This window comes from Nymphaea colorata, chromosome 6, assembly GCF_008831285.2.
Source record: "Nymphaea colorata isolate Beijing-Zhang1983 chromosome 6, ASM883128v2, whole genome shotgun sequence".
Classification (NCBI taxonomy): domain Eukaryota; kingdom Viridiplantae; phylum Streptophyta; class Magnoliopsida; order Nymphaeales; family Nymphaeaceae; genus Nymphaea; species Nymphaea colorata.
This window is the reverse complement of record NC_045143.1, coordinates 1626776-1646220: the sequence shown is the minus strand read 5'-3', so window position 1 is coordinate 1646220 and position 19445 is coordinate 1626776. Positions and strand designations below refer to the sequence as shown.

At 39.9% G+C, this 19445-nt stretch overlaps 2 protein-coding genes across 2 annotated transcripts; both read right to left on the bottom strand.

The window, feature by feature from the left end:
- Positions 1-6326: 6326 nt before the first annotated feature.
- LOC116256072 (phosphatidylcholine:diacylglycerol cholinephosphotransferase 1-like) lies at positions 6327-8617 on the bottom strand. Its single transcript, XM_031632227.2, has 3 exons — positions 7877-8617; positions 7515-7652; positions 6327-6817 (listed from the first exon to the last, which is right to left on the bottom strand). The coding sequence occupies exons 1-3, from the start codon at positions 8372-8374 to the stop codon at positions 6437-6439; spliced, it is 1017 nt and encodes a 338-aa protein (XP_031488087.1). The 5' UTR covers positions 8375-8617; the 3' UTR covers positions 6327-6436.
- Positions 8618-13900: 5283 nt separating this feature from the next.
- On the bottom strand, positions 13901-15632 carry LOC116256558 (pseudo histidine-containing phosphotransfer protein 6). The gene is made up of 5 exons (XM_031632954.2): positions 15001-15632; positions 14771-14901; positions 14493-14636; positions 14273-14345; positions 13901-14162 (listed from the first exon to the last, which is right to left on the bottom strand). The coding sequence occupies exons 1-5, from the start codon at positions 15067-15069 to the stop codon at positions 14106-14108; spliced, it is 474 nt and encodes a 157-aa protein (XP_031488814.1). The 5' UTR covers positions 15070-15632; the 3' UTR covers positions 13901-14105.
- Positions 15633-19445: the final 3813 nt, after the last annotated feature.

Genomic DNA, 19445 nt, shown 5'->3' with positions numbered 1-19445 from the left:
AATATGTTGTCTAATTTGCACCATCCAATCTACATGATAGACATTTAAGAAAAAAATAAAGAAAAAGATGTGATGGGTATTTTCATCATCTAATATTAGTTTACATCACTCTCTTGTTAGTCTTTTGCTTTAGATAGACGGCCTTGGCTAGATGGTTGAGTGACTTTAGATAACTAAAGTCATCATTCACACACACACATGCGCTAATGCTATATTACTGTCCGATGCTAATCGGGCTGCACGTGTGAAAGGCTAGAACATTCTGACAGCGAGAGAAATCCAAGTCTTCACACACACACACACATGAGTGATTGGTAAAAACCAAACCAATAGGCCATTGACAAAATCAAGACCCTTTAAATATAATATTTAAAGTTTTTTTCTTTTTCCAATCTAACCTCACTAATATGATTTTAAAGATAGGTTGATGCAAAATATATATTAAATTGATCGTTTTTTGGGTTTCAATAGTATTTTTATAGTAAGAAAAAATGAATGGCTCTCTTTCATAAAAACAACTTGATTTAAAGTCAAAATAGTTTTTATAAAAAATATTAAGATGTTTATATTTTATTTAAAATACAATTTTAAAAAAAAAATTAATGGATCTGGTTTTTAATGGTGACCTAAATGTTTGGTTTTTATCCATCTCTCTCTCTCTCTCTCTCTCTATATATATATATATATATATATATATATATATATATATATATATATATCTATATCTATATATATATATTCGACTTCTGATTTTTTCTGATGCATGCGTGGCTTTTGGGGTGCAAAAAAAGATTCTTAAAGTGAAACCCTTATCATCTTGTGCTCTGGAACGTTCTTCTTTGAAGCACACAAGTTCTTCCACTTTTATAAAAGAAAGACAGAAAGAGGATCACTGTCATTTTGTTTATTGAACTAATGACTTCACTGGACCTGAAAGACAACACGAGAAACGGGTCATTGTTTGACAGTTGCTAGTCTCCCGCCCTTTCTCTAGCATTGAAGGCAGCTTATATTTTAACTTTGCTCGGAAATGAAGTTAGTCAGACACTTCAAACGATCTAAACTAAAGATATGCATCCTTATATGCATGTACTTATAAGGGTCTTAATATAATCAAACTTCTCTTCTCGATCGAGCTCTTTAACTTTAATGCTTGCCATGTTTTTGCCCATTGCACATTTTCTGCATAAACCAAATAGCTACATGAAAGCAATGGCGGAGCCGCGTTGTGGTTGGAGTAGGTAATTGCCTACACCAGACCACTAAATTTACATTATTTATATATAAAAACTTCATTAGTTTTTTATTTTTTACATACTAATGCCCGCCCCTTCAAGTTTGAAATTTACACTTAGAGTGCCCTTTAACAAGAAATTTCTAGCTTCACCACTGATAAAAAGGTTTCTTTTAATCATTATACCGATTCCCCAAGAAGCTTAACATAGCTGGTAGGATGGCTGTACAAATGAGATTCACTCTTATCGGCAATTTAATTAGTTTAGGACAGAAGTAGTGCGACACTCAAGTTGGTGGGTATCTTATAGGTTCACCTATGTTCCGAAACATCTTTAAGACCCACTAGGTAGCTCGTGCTCACGCGCACCAAGTTAAGAAAAAGCTAGGAATACGCTTTCATGGATCTAAATCTCAATTTGAAATCATAGGTATATACAACTTGTGTGGCCAAATATTAATCAGCTCTCATAATTTAATGAACGACCACAATGGATGTCAGATCAATCTGATCTAGAGGGTTTGGTGAATAGTCCGATGTGAATCTTTACCTTCTGTCTTTGCTTCTTTCACTTACACACTTTGTCTTAAAAATATGCGGCATGCTCTGATTAAAAAACGCATATACTTTTCCTGGCTCAGTAAAACAACTAGAATATATTCCATCTTTAGACAGGACAGTTAGTACTTCCACGAAGCCCTTTTGGAATGAAAAGACTGTGAGCTGTAAGAGATATCCTGAAGTTTCATTTGGTATCTAAAAATATATTTCATGCACAACGTTTGTCTAATCTAATCTAGATTAGTGAATTTCATCCGCAACCTCTTCATTTTATTTTGAAGCAGGTTGGGCCAGCCCGATGCTCAGTCTTATTTCCTATTACGATAATTGCAGGTTAGCAAAACTTTGCGCTTGGTTAACAAGAACATAATGTTTCTTGAATATTGGTAACAAATGCCACACTTAAATATGCAGATAAATGAGATGGGTTGAAACTAAACTCTGCTTTTGTTACCTCATACAAAGTTGACTGTCTTTATAAATTTATAATACATACATGTATACATAAATACAGACACATATTTTAGACTGATACATTAGGTGTGAAATTTTATACCGACACATGAGGTCAAGATTGAGTTGAGATTAATCCGATTGAATGTTTTTTTGTTTTTTCGTAAAAATATCAAAGGCTTCAAACCAGGGGAGGAGCAGGGAGGGCCGGCAGAGACCATGATCCCCTTCATATTTTTAAAAATTTTACTTTAACTTATATAAAATTTTTAAAAAATAATATTTCAGCTCCTGTAACATAAAATAAAATTCCTGCACTCCACTCCCGCTTCTAATCGTGGGTCTGCCAACTGAAACAGACCCCGACACCTAAGCTCATAGGGCAATCAAAGGTCCAATCTTCTTCTCTCATAAGATTAAGAATTACCACACAGCAGAAAAGGAACAAGAAGAAATATATCGAAAGTTGAGCAACTTAGAGGTGTCTTTAAATGCCGTCAGCAAGCATGGGCTAGCTGATGTGACCTCACTACCGAGCGACCTACTCCACTCTTTCGTTGAAACTCAAGATTTCAGTTCAACCGTAACATAAGTTGGCTACTTTCTCCAACAGTCCCATAAGTTAGCATTTCTACTACAAAATTCAATTTACACATTTTAAATTATTTTCTATGCAGATAGACGTAGACAGTTTCAATGGTTGTATTTCAAAAAATCAATATATATATATATATAAAATTATAAATGGTCAATAATTTTGTTAAATATTACCAATAAACGATATTGTTGTATTATGCAACCAACTGGAGTCCCGAAAATCATAATTTTGTTGAAGGATTCTTGTTAAATTACAACAAAATCGTGAAAAAAATAATAGAGGGAGAGCCAATTAGTAAATATACTTACCATTTGATCATTGCCTTCATTCATATCCAAAAATTGGATCCAGTCTGAGTTAGATACATGCAATCTATCTGATCAGTTAGAGCTTTAATCACATTTAACAACTCTACTCACACTAAAACAGACCATTACAGATTGGCATATTCTTACGGTGCTTAGTGCTAAGCTTCTAAGTTCTAACCAAGAGTCACTAAAGAGGCCAAAGGTTAAGTTAGATGCTTTCTTACATTAAATCATCCTTTTGTCTGTGGCTTGGTGTGGTAAAATGCATTTCGTTCATTTTCTTATCATTAAAAATTTAGGGATGTCAGCAAACCAGTAAGGAGTGAGTCATCTCGTACTGACGTTCTTTGTAGCACAACCAACCTGTAGCAACAACAATCCCTGCAGCAACTATTCACAACTCAGATTGTATTCGAGCTCTATTGAGAACTGAACATAGCAGAAGTGATGAAATAATAAATTTAATAGCTGGAAGAATGAGGAAAAGTTAATTTGCTAAAACCAATTTTACAACATATAGTTCAGCATAGAACTAAATTTTAGTTGTCATACTATACACGAAAACTAAGATGTTTAGTTCCAACTTTTCAAGAAAACGTGGACAAGTAAATGATTCCATGACATTAAAAGGTAAAGAGAAAAAAGAAAAGAAAAGAAAGAAAACTGTGGTGATACGACTGCTAGAGATGAGATTTACCTCCTTGTGGATGATGAAGGAATAACAAGCAATTGTCAAAGCCTTCAGCATAATACGAGTTGCTTTCAAGAACATTGCTACATATGACAATAGAAGATAAAGCATGACAAATATTAAATTAAGCAGGAATCTTGACATGCATAACCAAATACAATAAGCTAAATAGAGCTTGATATGCGTAACCGAATACAATAAGCTAAATAGAAGTCAATATGTTTGTAAAGTAGACAAAGTAGCCAAGCAGAAGGCCATCTGCGTCTACATTCATAGTTAGCATCAGAAAATTTATCCAAAAAAATGTGGATCAAACTTACACACGTAAGAGCAGAAATGCTAGGGTGCCATCTGCCGGCATAAACTACACTTATAGTTGAAGATCGATTCTTCCTCCTCACTCCATTCCTTCCTTATTAGAGGTGCAATGAAAGGATGGGATTCATCTATCTTCACTACCCACAAATGAACGAGACCAAGCTGATGCAGAACAACAGAAGAGTTTAGAAAATAGAAATAAGGATTTCAAACCTTTTGACAAAGTTGGCATACCCTGCCACAAAGTTGGTCTTCTGCACCTAATTTCATACCCAACCACAAAACAGGAACAACAAGTCAAAAAATGAAAATTAAGCACATTTATCACCAAATTGGTCCCCAATAGAAAAATGAAAATGAAGCACAATAAAACGAATTCGCAAAGCAGATGATACTCAGCATACTCTGTCACTAGTGAAGAACCATGTCAAAGAACACACAGTAGATAAAGAAAGGGGTGAAAGAGAGAGAGAGGGGGAATCATTTGCTGAAGGGGGCAGAGTTGCTACTGCTGCCTGCGCACGTGATGCCTTAACACGCCCTAACTCAACCACAAACCTACGATCAATGCAGAAGAAAAAGGAGATAAAGAGGTGGCATTCGAGCTCACCTTTTTTCTTTCCAGACCCAAAAAACTAGAGCCCCAAGAATTCTACTCCTCTGCGCTTGGGAAGCCCTCCATTCCAAGGGAGAGACCTTGTCCCTTTCTAGAGCCAGAAAACGAGAGATCAAATAACTCTTTGCTTTTCCACGCTTAGGAAACCCTCGATTCCAAGAGAGGGACTTTTCTTCATTCTAGAACCAAAAAACGAAACGACCAAGAACTCTATGCTCTTGTGTTCTTGGGAAGCCCTTGATTCAGACAGAGAGAGAAAGAGCTACATTGGTGGAGCAGAATCAAACGATTTTTAGCTGGCGATAGAAAAGAACAAAAACGGTTTAGGGTGTTCACGCTGCAAGTATTCTCTCGACGGTTGACCACCGTCAGTAGCCTCTCCCGACATGCTACTATCGTTGGCACTAATTATTTTTGGGGTAGTGGTTCTTCGATATGCAAACAAGTAAAAATAATGATATATAATATATATATATTAGCTAATCAAAACTATGCTACGTTCAATAAAAAATATAAATTTACACGAAAAGTCAAATTATCTACTTACATGTAATCAATCCATATGATCATTATTTAATTAGTAAGATATTTTAAATTAAAGTGAGAGAAATGAAAATATATAACGAAATTGAAGAAAAAAAGCCTTCTAACTACAAAAACAAACCGCAAAACCAAAATAAGAGAAAGAAAAACTTGTGAATGAGTTTTTGAGTAAATCTCTGACAAATCTGGGTGCCTTTTTTTTCAAAGTTCAAGCATTCACATGGATCACTTCTTTCTCTTTGCAGATGCAAACGCGAGTTCACACGGCAAAAAACTCAGGCTGCTAGTTTTAAGTTTTTTTTTTTTTAAAAAAAAATCTTATATGAGGTATAAACATGCCAAGGACATGATGACTTTATCGATTATTTTTTAAGTGAACTAAATTTGGAGCTCACGTCTGTGCAGTTAACAAACATGCTTTAAAAGAAAAAGGATGGAGATGATCTTCCAACAAAAACTAAAGGCGTAATGGCTGGTTGGAACACCTGTCTCAGTTACACACAGAAACTTCGCCGGCGAGGGCATCCGACCTTTTCGAAAGGGCCAATACATTTGTAATTGTGGACGGAGTGGTCGTGAGCAGCTGGCAGGAAGCCATTTTCCTGACAGCTGAGCGGACTTTTCCACAACTTGGAGGAATCCGGTGGCCGCCCCAAACTGTGCCTAGATCCTCCCCTCCACAAAGAATCCGCAATGCCAATGAGCTGTCACGTGATCCCATCTGCAGATTCCCCATTCATTCCCATGGCCCATACAATTTCTGTCAATGTCTTCCATATTTTGCCCCCCGCGCCCCCCTCGCTATCAATCGCCTCTCTGTCAATGGAGGACGGACCCACGGACCAAACAACGCGGCGTTGCCGTGAATCCGCCGAATATGTGGAGGTGGTGTATCATAAGTGAAGTTTCTAATTTAAGAAACTCAACCGTCCTCCTTTCCATGGCCCCGTTTTTCTTTTTCTCTGTGCCAACTGAACTCTTGCTTTCATTAATCAACAACCAGAAAGAAGAACCTCTCTCTCTCTATATATATATATTTGCTTTTTGGGTGTCGAGAAATTACTGTGATTGAACAAAACAACAGGAAATTGCAACAACCGTGTTAAAGTTTAAACTATAGGGTAGATGGATGTGGTTTGGAAACAAGCAGAGGTTGTTGGACGACCGGGACGAGCTGCTGCTGCTGAAGGGTCGCGGTGGGTGACCAAGCGTCCTTGCTGCTTGTGCTTTTGATCTCCTGGTATCGGCCGGCTAGTGCGTCGCAGAGGAAGCCGGCGCCGACGCCAACGGCCAGGTCGATGGTATAGTGGCCCCTTGTGGCCAAGAGCCTCAGCCCCTGCAAGAAGTTGAGGGCATCGAAGATCCACGCCAGCTCCCACCTCTGCATCCGCCTCATATCGATGGAGGCGATGACGGAGCCGCCCACATGCCCTGAGAAGAAGAGGAAGAAAGAAACGTTCCCCACCGGGAAGTCCACGCCGGAACCCAGAAATTCCTGCCATTCGTGCCACACCGTGGATTAGACCCCAGTTTTCCACCGCTATTTTTTGTGACATTGATGTTCTTTGATGACAAAGGATCCAGCCCACTTATAATAAGTAAAACCTAAATGAGTCCAAGCATCGACCTTATACTACTATAAGAAAATGCAGGATGCAGAGTGGATTATGGATTGTTAACATCACCGATTTTCTTCTCTTGAAGTCGGGACCTCCAGTGTTGCCGGCCGCATATTGACCGGCCGCTAACATTCAAAGGTCACATAGATGGTCCTTAGTACTTCATTTTGCAGTAAGACATGCATACTAGTCTAGTTAGAACTGTTGAAACTTGAAAGATTCTTTAAAAAGTTATTCCTTGGAGCCATTGTAACTCCTTTGAGTTTGAACTCCTAATCTTCTTTGGCGCTAATTGGGTAGACGGTGCCAATGATTTGCTGTTTAAGTACTGATGTTATTAAAAAACTTTATCATTTTCACTAGTACCTAAACAGTTAGGGCGCAGGAATTGCACATGCGCCGTAACCTCCGAATAAATATTAGGCGTTGAGCTGGGCATCACTTAAGAATGCTTTTTAATCTTTGATACGATTCCACCGATAGATTGGATCGTCTGACATCAGGAGTTGATTCTCATAAAGTGCACAATTTTTGAATAGGATGAAATGGGGAGAAGAGAATGGTTTTCATTACCTTTGGTAACGGAAGCTGAGTGGCGTAGCCCAAGATCCCTCGGCATGTGAACATGAACAGAGCGGCGATGGCTGCCCTCGGCCGGCATTCTACAAGCAATGCCCACAGGATGTAGGCCGTCTGCATCCCCACGAACACCTGCTTCCGATTTGTCACAACCACGATCACCACCATGCGTTTAAAATCCCAAAACCAAAAGAGAGAAACATAAATGTGCCAGAAAAAGAAAACAAAATGGAAAAGATTTAGTCTGCCGGCGACATGCTTCAGTACCCATCGGAGAAATCGAGCAACGGCGAGAAAATCTATGACGCATTTGGGCAAATGAAACAGTAAACAGATATTTGATTAGGGAACAGTACCGTGTTGAGGGCGGCGAGGATGGTGTTGAGGGAGGGCCGCCGAGCCAGGAAGAGGTGGAGGCTATGGGTGAAGACGAATCCCAGATCGTAAGGAGGGGAAGAAGGGGAAACCATGAGCAGGGAGTACTCAACCCCCATGAAGAAGAGCAGGGAGACGGCAAATGCACAAGGAATCGGGTGGAATCTCAGGACCTCCAGTATGACCTGTCCGAGAGGGCGAGACCACCACACCATGGGGGACTTTCCGGGAACCGGATGGCGAGCAGATTGGCTGAAAGCCTTGTGGTGGAAGCCCTTGGGAGGAGCTGCCAGGGCACGGATCATCATGACCATCATCTTGAGGGTGCCAAGGCCGTCGTCTCCGGCATCATAATGGTCGTCTTCCTTGAGTTTCTTGCTTCCAACGGTGCGCAGTGGTGGTTCATGAGATTCAGGAGGGGAAGCAGCGGATTCAGGTGGGTTCTTGCATCCGCGAGGCGGGCTCTTCCGGGAAGTCATTTTGGGACAAAATGCGAGAGAAACGGTCCGGCGCTCACACGTTCAGAGCCCCGGAGGGGGTTTAGACACGAGACCGTAATAAACGCAGGGAGGAAGGAAAGGAGAAGGGGGTGTTAAGAGAGAGAGAGAGAGAGAGAGAAGAAAGAAGGTATGGAGAAAATCAGGTTAGCCGATAGAAGGAAACGTCTGGGCCATAGACCACGATTCTCATGCGCTGGTGTTGACTCCGCCACCTGATACCAGCGATTTCCTAACCTACTTTTGTGCGGAAGCTATTGAAAGAAGAGATTTCTTTCCGAATTCGTATGTGTGTTCTTGGTATTTTCTCAAAATAAGCTCAACTGTTCAATACTTGTCGGTATACCACGATGTGAATTCGTATAGAAGATCAGCAGCTGTGGAGAGATACAAGGAAGCACGTTGAGTGAAAAGCTTGTCACATGTGGACTTCTGGATTTCTTTTTAGTGCCATGTTCAAAGGGCATGGTGGTAGGCCGTGCCACAGGTTCCGGTTTATTGCGGCACCTGGGACAGGTCTGGTTCTTGGAAACTCCCCTGCCATAAAGGAAATTACAGTAGAGAGAGAGAGAGAGATGTTTACAGCCTTCATTCTTCAATTGTACATGATTTGACCTTCTCCTTGTCTGAAAGGCAGCGATCTTTCCATGCATTTACCTACAAGACTTTAAAGAAACATCTTCGTTTAGAATTGCGGAAGGCACCGGCCATTAGCAATGAACTTGGATATGTACCTAAATTCTAAATGCTGAATTGACCAAATTGTTATGCTGTGAAACACGTGATGAAGGCTGCATATTTTTAAAAAGTGCTCCAGGAGCAACGCGTTTCAAATGAGAAGGAAACGAGAAAGGGAGTGAAGTTGGCTTTTGGAGTCAAGGAGCTTTGAGTGGTAGAATAGGAGACAGTTTTGTTGACAATTACCTTGGAGCAAGTATGTATGGACATTTAAACATTTTTTTTTTAGTGATGGAACAGTTAAGAACTGTTCCACCTGCCAAACGGCCTTTTGTAGATCGTCTGACAATGAAAACAACAACACACTGTTTTTATAAATATACCTCAATCTCTGGAAACAGTATGCTATTGTTCTAATCGCCAAATGACCCTTCAAGGACTTAGTTTTCAATCTATGTTTGGTTTGTATCTGTCGAGAAACTTAGATCAGCTTCACGATGTGGATCTAAAGTATCTATCTTGGATCATCTTTGTGGTGTATCCAGAGTCTCAATCATGTGAGATCGATATGCTCTTGTTTTGATAAAAACTAGCAGTTGGGTGGACCGTAGAATCTTTGTGCGTATATGTAAAGCCAGATGTGTTTTGTGTTTGTTCATGACTTATATCCTGCTGAAAATCCATATACAAGTTATGTTGCATATAACCCCTTGCAGATTGCTACCATCATTTTTAAGAGGGCAAAAAGAAAACACACCTTGATAATGGAAAACTAAATAGCAGTATGGATGATATGGGTCGATTATTTCAGGCATGTACATCAACCCTTCCCCTCCTATTCCGCAATGCGCTTCATCCATGCTGATGACATATTTGAAACATAACATATGTAGAAAAAAGTTACAAATGCATCCACCTTTTGAGCGAGTTACAAATGGTCGCCGAACTTAATTCAATATCTAAGAAAACTGGCTGTCAAGTTTTTCCTATAATTATCAAGTCACTGCCTAGCTCCAAATACAAAACGTGAATTGAAAGAGAATTTACAAGATTATTCTTTTCAAAGCAAAATATTAAAATATATGTCAAAAAGTTTACTCTATAATTTTTTTCTTATATATATCCCTCTATTTTTTTAGATAGTTAGTTTTGAGGGAAGCAGTTTTCCTCTAGTTCACGTTTTTATTTGGAGGGTGACTCGAGAAATATGGAGAAAACTTGAAAGCGCATTTGTCAGGCACAAGACTTAATTGATTGCTTTGAATTCAACTAATTTCTAATTTGTTCTCCTTCACCAGATCACAAGTTGTGTTCCTGACCTATGGTTTGTGGAACATGATTATTGTACGATTGAAACTAGTGGAAGCAAGCAATAGACTCGTTTCGTGTCCTGATCAAGAAATTAGACCAAATTAAATTTGGAGCTTGCTTGTACACTATCATATAAAACAACCTTGAAATGGTGGTTGAAGGAAAGAGGCTACCAACATATTCCAAGTGGGCTTGTCCCCAAAATGGCTGTATTCCTTATCTTTCTGAGTACCATATGATAAATGGTTGAGAAAAATGGCAGACTTCAAACCAATTCTCATCTACTGCACGGCTGTCCTCTTTCAGATCACATCCAAATTGCCTGTTACTTTCGTGATGCAACATCTCAACTTGGTAATTATTCACTGAAGTTCTTCTAGATTTGGAGAAGCAAATCATACATGACCTTGGGAATTAGCCTTTACTTGCCAGATAAATGGAGATAAAGGAAGCAGAGACATATATTAATCATCTTATGGTAGCAGTACTGCAGCAGTAAGTTGCTTCTTTAGCTTACTTGTTGTAAGCAGTGACGTACCCAGAAAATTTTCGCTGAGGGACACCTTCCGGACTCTAGCTTAGTAGGATGGGTGGTTACGGGACACTGACCTGGATGCCCACACAACTGGACCCAGGTCTGGCTCCATCACAATAAAATATTTCAAGGGCTGACATGTGGCAGTAGCCAACACCAGTCTCACAGTAGCTCTACTACTGGTTGTAAGCTCGAACTTATGTTTTTCACTAGGTTTCCTCAGTCTTGTTTGAAAATTTTATATGCTCCTGTATGAATGGTAAACTTATTAGCCATACTGTTCTAAAGCTGGATCAAATTGTAGGCTAAAGAAACATGACTGTGGTAAAAATAAACCACACAAAGTGACCAGATCAGTATATTGTCAACCATGTCCAACACGTACATCTAACTCAAATTATCTGAACCAGAGTATGTATGAAATATAAATTCAAAAAAAAATATTTATAAAGTTAGTTCTGCTGAGGCCCGTAATCTGACAAACTGATGACAAATGATCTCCACTTCGATATGAAGGGTTATTGGACACAACCAAAGGATACCGATCTTATTTAATGTAGTTGAGGTTGTGTATTAGCAGCTTCACCTGTTCATTGTTGTCTTTTAGCTCCAGTTATAAGAGTCTTTCTGAACCGGTGGGAGCATGTGTTATCTAAGCTTCCTGAAAAGCTTAGCATTAATGGGCATAAATGAACGGTTCACCACCTGTAAATATAAGGCGTAACTTTTCCTACACTCTTTCCATCAAATGTTCTCGTCCAGTAGTTTCAAATAGAACTGCCTGTCATCATCTTGATCCGAGATCTAGAAAAGACAAACCTTCTTTCTAGTTCTTGGAGTTATATAACATGAATCATGATGTTCATAGAATGCAGAAGATAGTCCATGGGAGTAATTATCTGTTTTCAAGTCTAGTTGTCATTATTAAAGAAGAAAACATGGCTTGCAAATAGTCTGAAGCCACCGAATTCAAAAGTTCTATCATGAGTCATGACTCATCTAAAACATGTTAATTTGCTTCTGAAAAAAGAAAAGACAAATAGAAGATTGGCTTTTTGTTGTGCAATACTTTTGGGATCGCTTCGTTGGATTCTTTGTCTTTTGGGTTTCTGAAATTTTTCGTGGCTTGAAATAGAGAAAGCTTTCCTTTCCCCAACGTAAGTCATGCGTGCTTCACTTATTCATAAGTAATCCTTTCATCTTTAACTATTTTCGAAATCCACCATTCAAATTCGATCAATTCCATTAACATGCAGGTCTAACATGATCATGCATACATTCAGATAGCATGATTTAACTGACGAAACATCCTTATATTTTTCATTCACAAATTTCGAAAACACAACTAAAACATTATGAATAGCAAGGAAGAGGATGATGTTTCAAGGGGCATAGCATAGGCGGAGCCAAAAATTTTTGGTTATGAGCCACTGTTATAAAAATTCTTATTTTTGAAGGGGCACAATATATATAAATAAGTAAATGATTATGTGAAATCTATGTAAAAATAAATAAAAATTTTGTTGTTGGAGTTGCCCATATGAGGTCTAACAAGTGAATCTCGAGTTTGATGCTCATGGGCATTATTACCATATAGTATTGTCTCTAATATCATTACCACCCAAAACCCTAGAAACAAAGAGTTATTTGCTTTCTTTTCAGAGTGGTGGGTTGTAAGTATCTTGTGCATGCAAAACAAAACAGTAAAGACATTGACATGTCATAAAAGTATGTATATGTCCAAGATTTTAGCTACTTAAAATCATGAAAAAAAAAACTTTATTTAAGCCCAGGTATATCGAGAGGCATCATCAATTCATGGAAACAAGGAACCGAAGCGCGGCAAATTAAATCCGGAGGGTAGAACAGGTCACATAAATTTCGGGAATCAAAATCTTAGTTTGAAGTATTATCATCGTGGAAGAGGACTTCTCTTGACTACCCGGTTTTTCATTCAACAAGAAATAATTTTGGTCTTGAAAAAGGAAATAAAAATAGCTCTAGGAAGCGTAAACTATTCTGTCTTCGTCACATTAATTTATGTTCGATCACAGGGAGACAGAAAGAGAGAAATCGTCCTCACCACAGAAAGAGGATGGCGTAGAACGCTTCTTACATGCATGGCTACTGCCACAGTCGTCAATAGAAACAAGAAGCAGAAAGAGACCGGATCTGTCAGTCCTACTGTCATCCCTGCCTTCACACCCATCTCAGTCTCATCATTGACCTTGAGTTGTTCTCCTCAAAACAAAGCTCTAAAATGTGGTACTGGTATCCGGACGATATGCATATTAAATACAGGTTAACATTAATTTGCGTCAACAAGATGGCCGTTGAGATAAACAAGAGAAATTCAAAAAAGAAAGGAAAAAGCGTTTGCTGAAGTTAATTAGACGCATTAACTTGCACTTGTAAGCATCAAGAAGCTGTATCAGTTGGCTTGCTGACAGATATTGATTTGATGGAGTAAAGCACAACGGTTAGATATTCGCGAGACGTTAAATTCCACTGTCGAATCATGGCCAACAAATTAATGGCGGAAAGTGAAGAATGAGTTTTTTGACTGTCTCCGGACGCCAGTCAAACAGTCAGTTGATGCGAAACCTGTTCATGTGCAACATTCATAACAGGAACAATTAATGAGGTCGTAGACTTTTCAGTTCTGCCAGCAGCAGCGGCAGGAGACTGCCGACGAGATTTCTCGGTGCACGCCTTGACCTTCGTCTACTGTGTCCGACCGCCCTCCCTCAACAAAAATAACCAATGGATCTTTTTTGCGATTTTTTATCTTTAAGAATTGAATTGATCTGTTGAAATATAAATTTGCTTGTACCAATCTAAGTAAAGTACGTACTTCGTATGTTATGATGATGACGAGAACTGGGAACTCAGATTGATCGATGAGTTGGTGAAGAAGAAGAAGAAGAAGAAGAAGACAAGGCAATGCATCTTCATTTCATTTCATTCAGACATCATGTAGGGAACAACTGTTACAACTGAACGAATGATCATTCCTTCTTTCTCTTCTTTGAGGTTGTTTGATTTTGCATTGCATGCCATGCCAGTTCAGGTTTCATTTCCTATACTTCTCTTTCGTTTTGTCCGTGAAATTTGCTAGCAAACTGAGTGAGTGAGGGACCAGAATAGGCGACCAAGTGTCACGATTCATATTGACAGCCAAGCATCTGTTCACTGTAGCACCATCGGGTATCTCACTCCCGCTGCCAAGACGCGTTGCTGCTCGATCTGCGAACCACAGTAAAAATTAGTCATTGAAAATGAGAGGGAATTTCTGCAAGAGAAGCTGCTTAATTTAGTTATAAAGAAAGGAAACGGCCATGCATCTCAATGAACACCTGAAAGAGCTCGTGTAGTTTATTCTTGAGGAGGCAATATTCGTGCTCGAGGTGCGCCAAAAGGCGCAAGCATCTGCGAGTACAACAGCCAACCACGAATTAATTATAAGAAACACTTCCTTTAAGCATGTTTCTCTATCTGGGGATAGACAAAGGGATGGCAAGAGGAGCAGAAGGAACGAAGAACGACGAAAATGGTGCTACCAGGAATCGTACTAACCCTGCTCTGTTGTTCTGCTCAGAAAGGGAGCGAAAGGCGAAGCACACGTTTCTGACTCGTTTGGCCCCTATGCTGGAGCTGCTGCCCACTAGCTGGTTCAAATGCTTCCCCATCTTTTTATAGTCCGTGAACTCTCTCTCAGCACTTTTTCGTTTAATCCCATTTTGTCCAAAAGATATTGAAACAGTTTAGTTTTCCTCATTAGGATTGAGAAGCAATTGCACTGAAACTTTCATGAATTGCTATATATGAAACTATAGAAAGAGAGAGAGGCTTACAGAAGCTTTCGGAGGTTTGTCAAAAGCTTTTCAGTTTCTCTGAAATAGATGGTAACTACTTCTGCTACAAAGTTGGGAGAGGTCTCGTCTTGAAGCTGCTGTAGTTGCAAGAATTGCTCGTCCAGCACTCCCTATGCAACAACGGGAGATGATCAGCCATTGTTACACACACACACGCATATATATATATATATATAGAAAGAGAGAGAGAGAGAGAGAGGAGATTAAACCTGGTGGAGGAGCAAAGTGAGAAGGCGGTGCATATCAGCCTCCAATTTATCAGCCTCAAGGGCCAGCATCCACGTTGGCAACCCCGTCTTGGCCTCCCCTTCTTCTTCCCTTCTCACTTCTGCTTCTGCCTTTCTGAGCTGGTGATCACAGTTGATGGTGATACTCAAGCAGTGAGACTGTGACTGTGATCGAGATCTCGACTGCCCACTTCCCCTTTCATTTATAGGAAGACTTTCTTACAGAAAGAAAGAGAGAGAGAACAAGAGACAGAGAGAGAATTTTTAGAGAGAGAAAGAGGGCGTGGGAGTGCGTGAGGTGGGGGAGTGATATGGGATCGAGAAGAATGCGGAGCATCTAGGAGACCAGCCGCAGCTGGTGACCTGGAGACACACACCGTACGCCGTTGCCCCTCGCGTGCTCTCTCCTTTGCAGCCTTCTCCTCCTCGCCCCTATGGTTCCCTTGAACCCCGGCCAACCGCCTGCTCTGCTCTGCCGGTGACCCTGCGCTAAGAGCTAGGCCGGTTAGAGGAGAGAACTTCGAAGACCCTCTCCAGTCTCCAGTCGTCTCTCTCTCTCTCTCCCCACATAAAGTAAAAAGCAGAAAAAGAGACTGTCTATACTTTTCGCCTGAACTTCCCCTTTCTCTCTCTAGACTTGCTTTCCATTTTTAAACTTGAAAAGTTGAAGAGTTAAGAAGAGAAAAGAGAAAGGGGACGAGAGGGGCCTGCGCTGGTTGATCTCTAGCTGCCCTTGAGCTCGAGGTCGGTCCCCCTGGATCTTCGGCGAGTGTGGCACAGCCCAGAACAGGTTTCAGCTCGAGGCAGGGCCACGTGGCGACGTCGATTTGACTCATGATGGAGTGTTTTTGTTTCTTATGATTGCTACAGTAATGGCTGCCTTCTGTTCAGTCGGACCAATCCCTCTCCTCCTCCGCCTCTCTTGCCGGTGCTTCGGGATGCTCTTCTTCCCCGACCATCCCCATCCCCTCCTTCCTTGAAAACTGTTCATGAAACAACGGAACCGCACTCTCTTCACTGGTGTTGTTTTCCATTTGGGTTTACTTCTGCAGAATTGGAATAATAAAAAATGATTTTGATAAAATATACAAGGATAAATTTAAAAAGTCAATCATCCTCAATATGCCACCTTTAGAACTTGATCGAATGTTTATGTTTCTATGTCCGCAGGACCTGATCCATAGCAAATTTTCTATCAAAACTGATCATACTAATGATAGTTACAAGTTCTAGTACTTGAAATAAATATAGTTTCTAGCTTAGTGTGAATTACAAAAGTGAGCTTGACCTCCAACCTAAGAGTTAAGTGAGTTATTGTCAATGCATGACCTGGCGAGCTTCGGATTCAAGCTGCCAATTTTCTTTTTATTTCTCTTTTTTCTTTCAAATAGTCCGTAGTGAGAGTGCTAAGTATTGAGGTTTAGGATGAAAAAAGGGTGTGTTAAAAAGTTTTAAATCATTTTTATTAAGTATTTACATCCATTTTTTAAATTTTGATTTGAATGACAACTATTAAACATGCATTGTTAATAATGGGAAATCATGTGGCTCATTAGACTTTCCCAAGGATCAGTATCGAACCGGTCAAAGTCATTTGATGGCTCAGACGAGTCAGTTCGGCTGTTCAAGTTAACTACTACTTATTCGATTTACTAATAGTACATAGCAAAATACAATTTAATTTCTTGTAGCTAACCTTTTAATGTATATAAATGCTTTTTTTAAAAAAAAATTCATAAGATACTAACAATGTATGACACAAATTATGAGGACATGTGTTGCAAATTGTTTGGCAGCAGAAATATTATATGTCTGTCTCATGAATCTATTTTAAAAATTAGGTCAGGCTTATGAAACATTATTTATAGTGTTTTATGAATCTTTTAAGAATGTATTTATGAAACACTCACAAAATGTTCTCTTGTTAATAGTTGACCATGAGAAAAGTCAGGGATTGATTGGGTGAGTTTGCTAGAATGCTGACTCGGTTGGGGTGATGAATTTTTAAGCTTAATTCATTAAGTAATTAACGTTATGTTGCAACTAAAATAAGTTTTGGGAGAAAGCGCCACATTTTTCTGCCCAATATCTCTCCTCCTTTGTGTTATTCGATGCCAACTGACCCCCTTCATTTCTTCGTGACTTTTGATTGCAGCGTCTGGTTGAGAAAATCGGTAAGGTCCCCGCTTACAAGTACACATTTCATCCTTTATTAAAATCCTTGCGGTAGAAATTACTCCGATAAATAAATTACTACTGGCGTGACATAAACAAATGGTCTCTGGAGCATTTGCTGGAGAAATGTTCTGAAATTCTCAGCATCACGTACTCGATCTATCTGTTGGGCAATTTAGTTTTCAGTGAGTAAGAATGACATCTTTTAGTTTTGAAACAGTTAGCGTAGTTGGCCGGATTGACATAAATGAGATTATTAGTTCGATTTATATGGCCCTAAGCACCTGATGAAAAATTATTGCTAAAATCTGCCGGCTGCCCGCTTTTGCCAGATGACAGTTTTTTAGAACCATTGCTAAAAACACTGCAACAGAAAATTTTGCAATGGTTTATATATATATATATATAAAGAGAGAGAGAGAGTATGTTTGAAGTAAAAGCGTGACGCAAGCACCTGGAATCCAAGCAAGCCGAGTCTCATTTTTCTGTGGGGGTTGCATTATGTGGAACCAAAGTACTCATCCGTGTGCTCGAGTGTCAGTTGGAATCTTCTTTATAAAAAATTCTTCTTAGCCACTACGTGCTACACTCTTGTGCTTCCTTAGGGCATTTAAAAAAAAATATTTGCACATGTATAATCGTGAAAGTTTCAAAAGAAGGGTACGATGGCAATGGTAACACGGTTTTGTTCAATTGTTTTGCCTTTTGCTCCACAATGCAATGAAGTGTGATGTCACCGCTGCGAGCACGTTTATCTATTTAATTGTTTATTCTTTTCCCGGTGTGTTGTAGCTTAAGAATGTCGTTATCTTATGGTAAAACCATATAATAATTTTTGTTATCTGGCTCGTTCATCCAAGTCTCGTGTGCCTCTGCCATTAGAAAAAATCGATGATGGCAGGCAACGGAATGGCATGGCAGACCATATTGTTCAGATTCGGAAGGGACAGGAGAACCCCCGAGCTCCATGTTTAACTCTGCTGCTGTTTCATTATCTGCTCGTGTCTTGTTAACGATGATATCATTGGTGCAGAAAGGCCTTTTAGGTGTTGCTTTGCGATTTAAATATCGAGGACTCACTTCTTATGATCTCTGTTCTCCTGTCCCTTCTTGTTATGCCTGCTGTTGAACAGACAGTACGAGCTAATGGTGGTGTTATGCTTTGCTCATTGCTTTTGTTAAGCAGTGAAGGCTACGCCTACATGTCTAATGTGTTCCAAGTGTGTTTTGGAACGTGAAAGAGGCTTGGACTTACTATTCTGTACAAAGAAGCTGCTTCTGACAGACACAGACAGGTGCATTCTGTATCTGCATAGTTCATTGGGTAGATGAGAATCGTAATATGCATGCGATGCATGTGTGCAGAATGTGTTTGGGCGCATGAAATTTCAGCCCAATTCTTGCTCTCGAGTAAAGGGATAATTCAAAAACTAAGGGTGGGCGTATTGGGTACCCGGCCCGGCCCCGTCCGGCCCGGGTATATCTTAGCTCTTTGGATTGAGAAGCAATATGTATATGTTTCCCCAACGACCTACTCGTTTTAAAAGTTTCTCTTTTAGGGTTTGCTCAACGTTAAGGCACTAAAAGATATGGCGATGACAGTTCTTGTTTTTTCTAAACTGTTCTCTACATTATCTTTTCGGTGTTTTAGTAGCATCTGGGTTTAGGCAGATGTATCTCAGTTCATCCGCTAGATGCACCTCCACGTTGATCTCTTGACCTTTTTCAGCTTAAAAGGCCCAAGTTTATTACTGAGTGCATTTGCAATCTTCACCAATAATTTAGCTTTGGGCGGAGAGACTTGTCCCTTATAGGCTTGGGCATCGGGCCGGGCGGGGCCGGCCCTTACGGCCGGGTAAGGGCCGGCCCAATCCGGCCCGTCGGACTGCTCAGCCTGACCCGGGCCCGGCCTGGTAAACCGAGACTCGCTTACCCTGCAATGCAAAACCCTGAAGCAAGGAACCCCACTCTTAGGACCTTCTTCCATTCTCTTTAAAGGAGATGAAGAGAACGCAATCACCAACAATTTTTTTTTAGGGAACAAACTGGTCGAATCCAGAGAAGCTTACATTAAGCATGCAGTCTGAATAAGAACCGAAACCTTGTCGCTAAAATAAGGAATTCAAGGAACTTGACATACATCAAAGTGCTATGAATGCACATGAAAAGGCACATCTCTAGTTCCATCCCTATATAGAGGCTCATGAAAAGGCGCATCTCTAGTTTCATTCCTACGAGAGGAATGAGCTTCT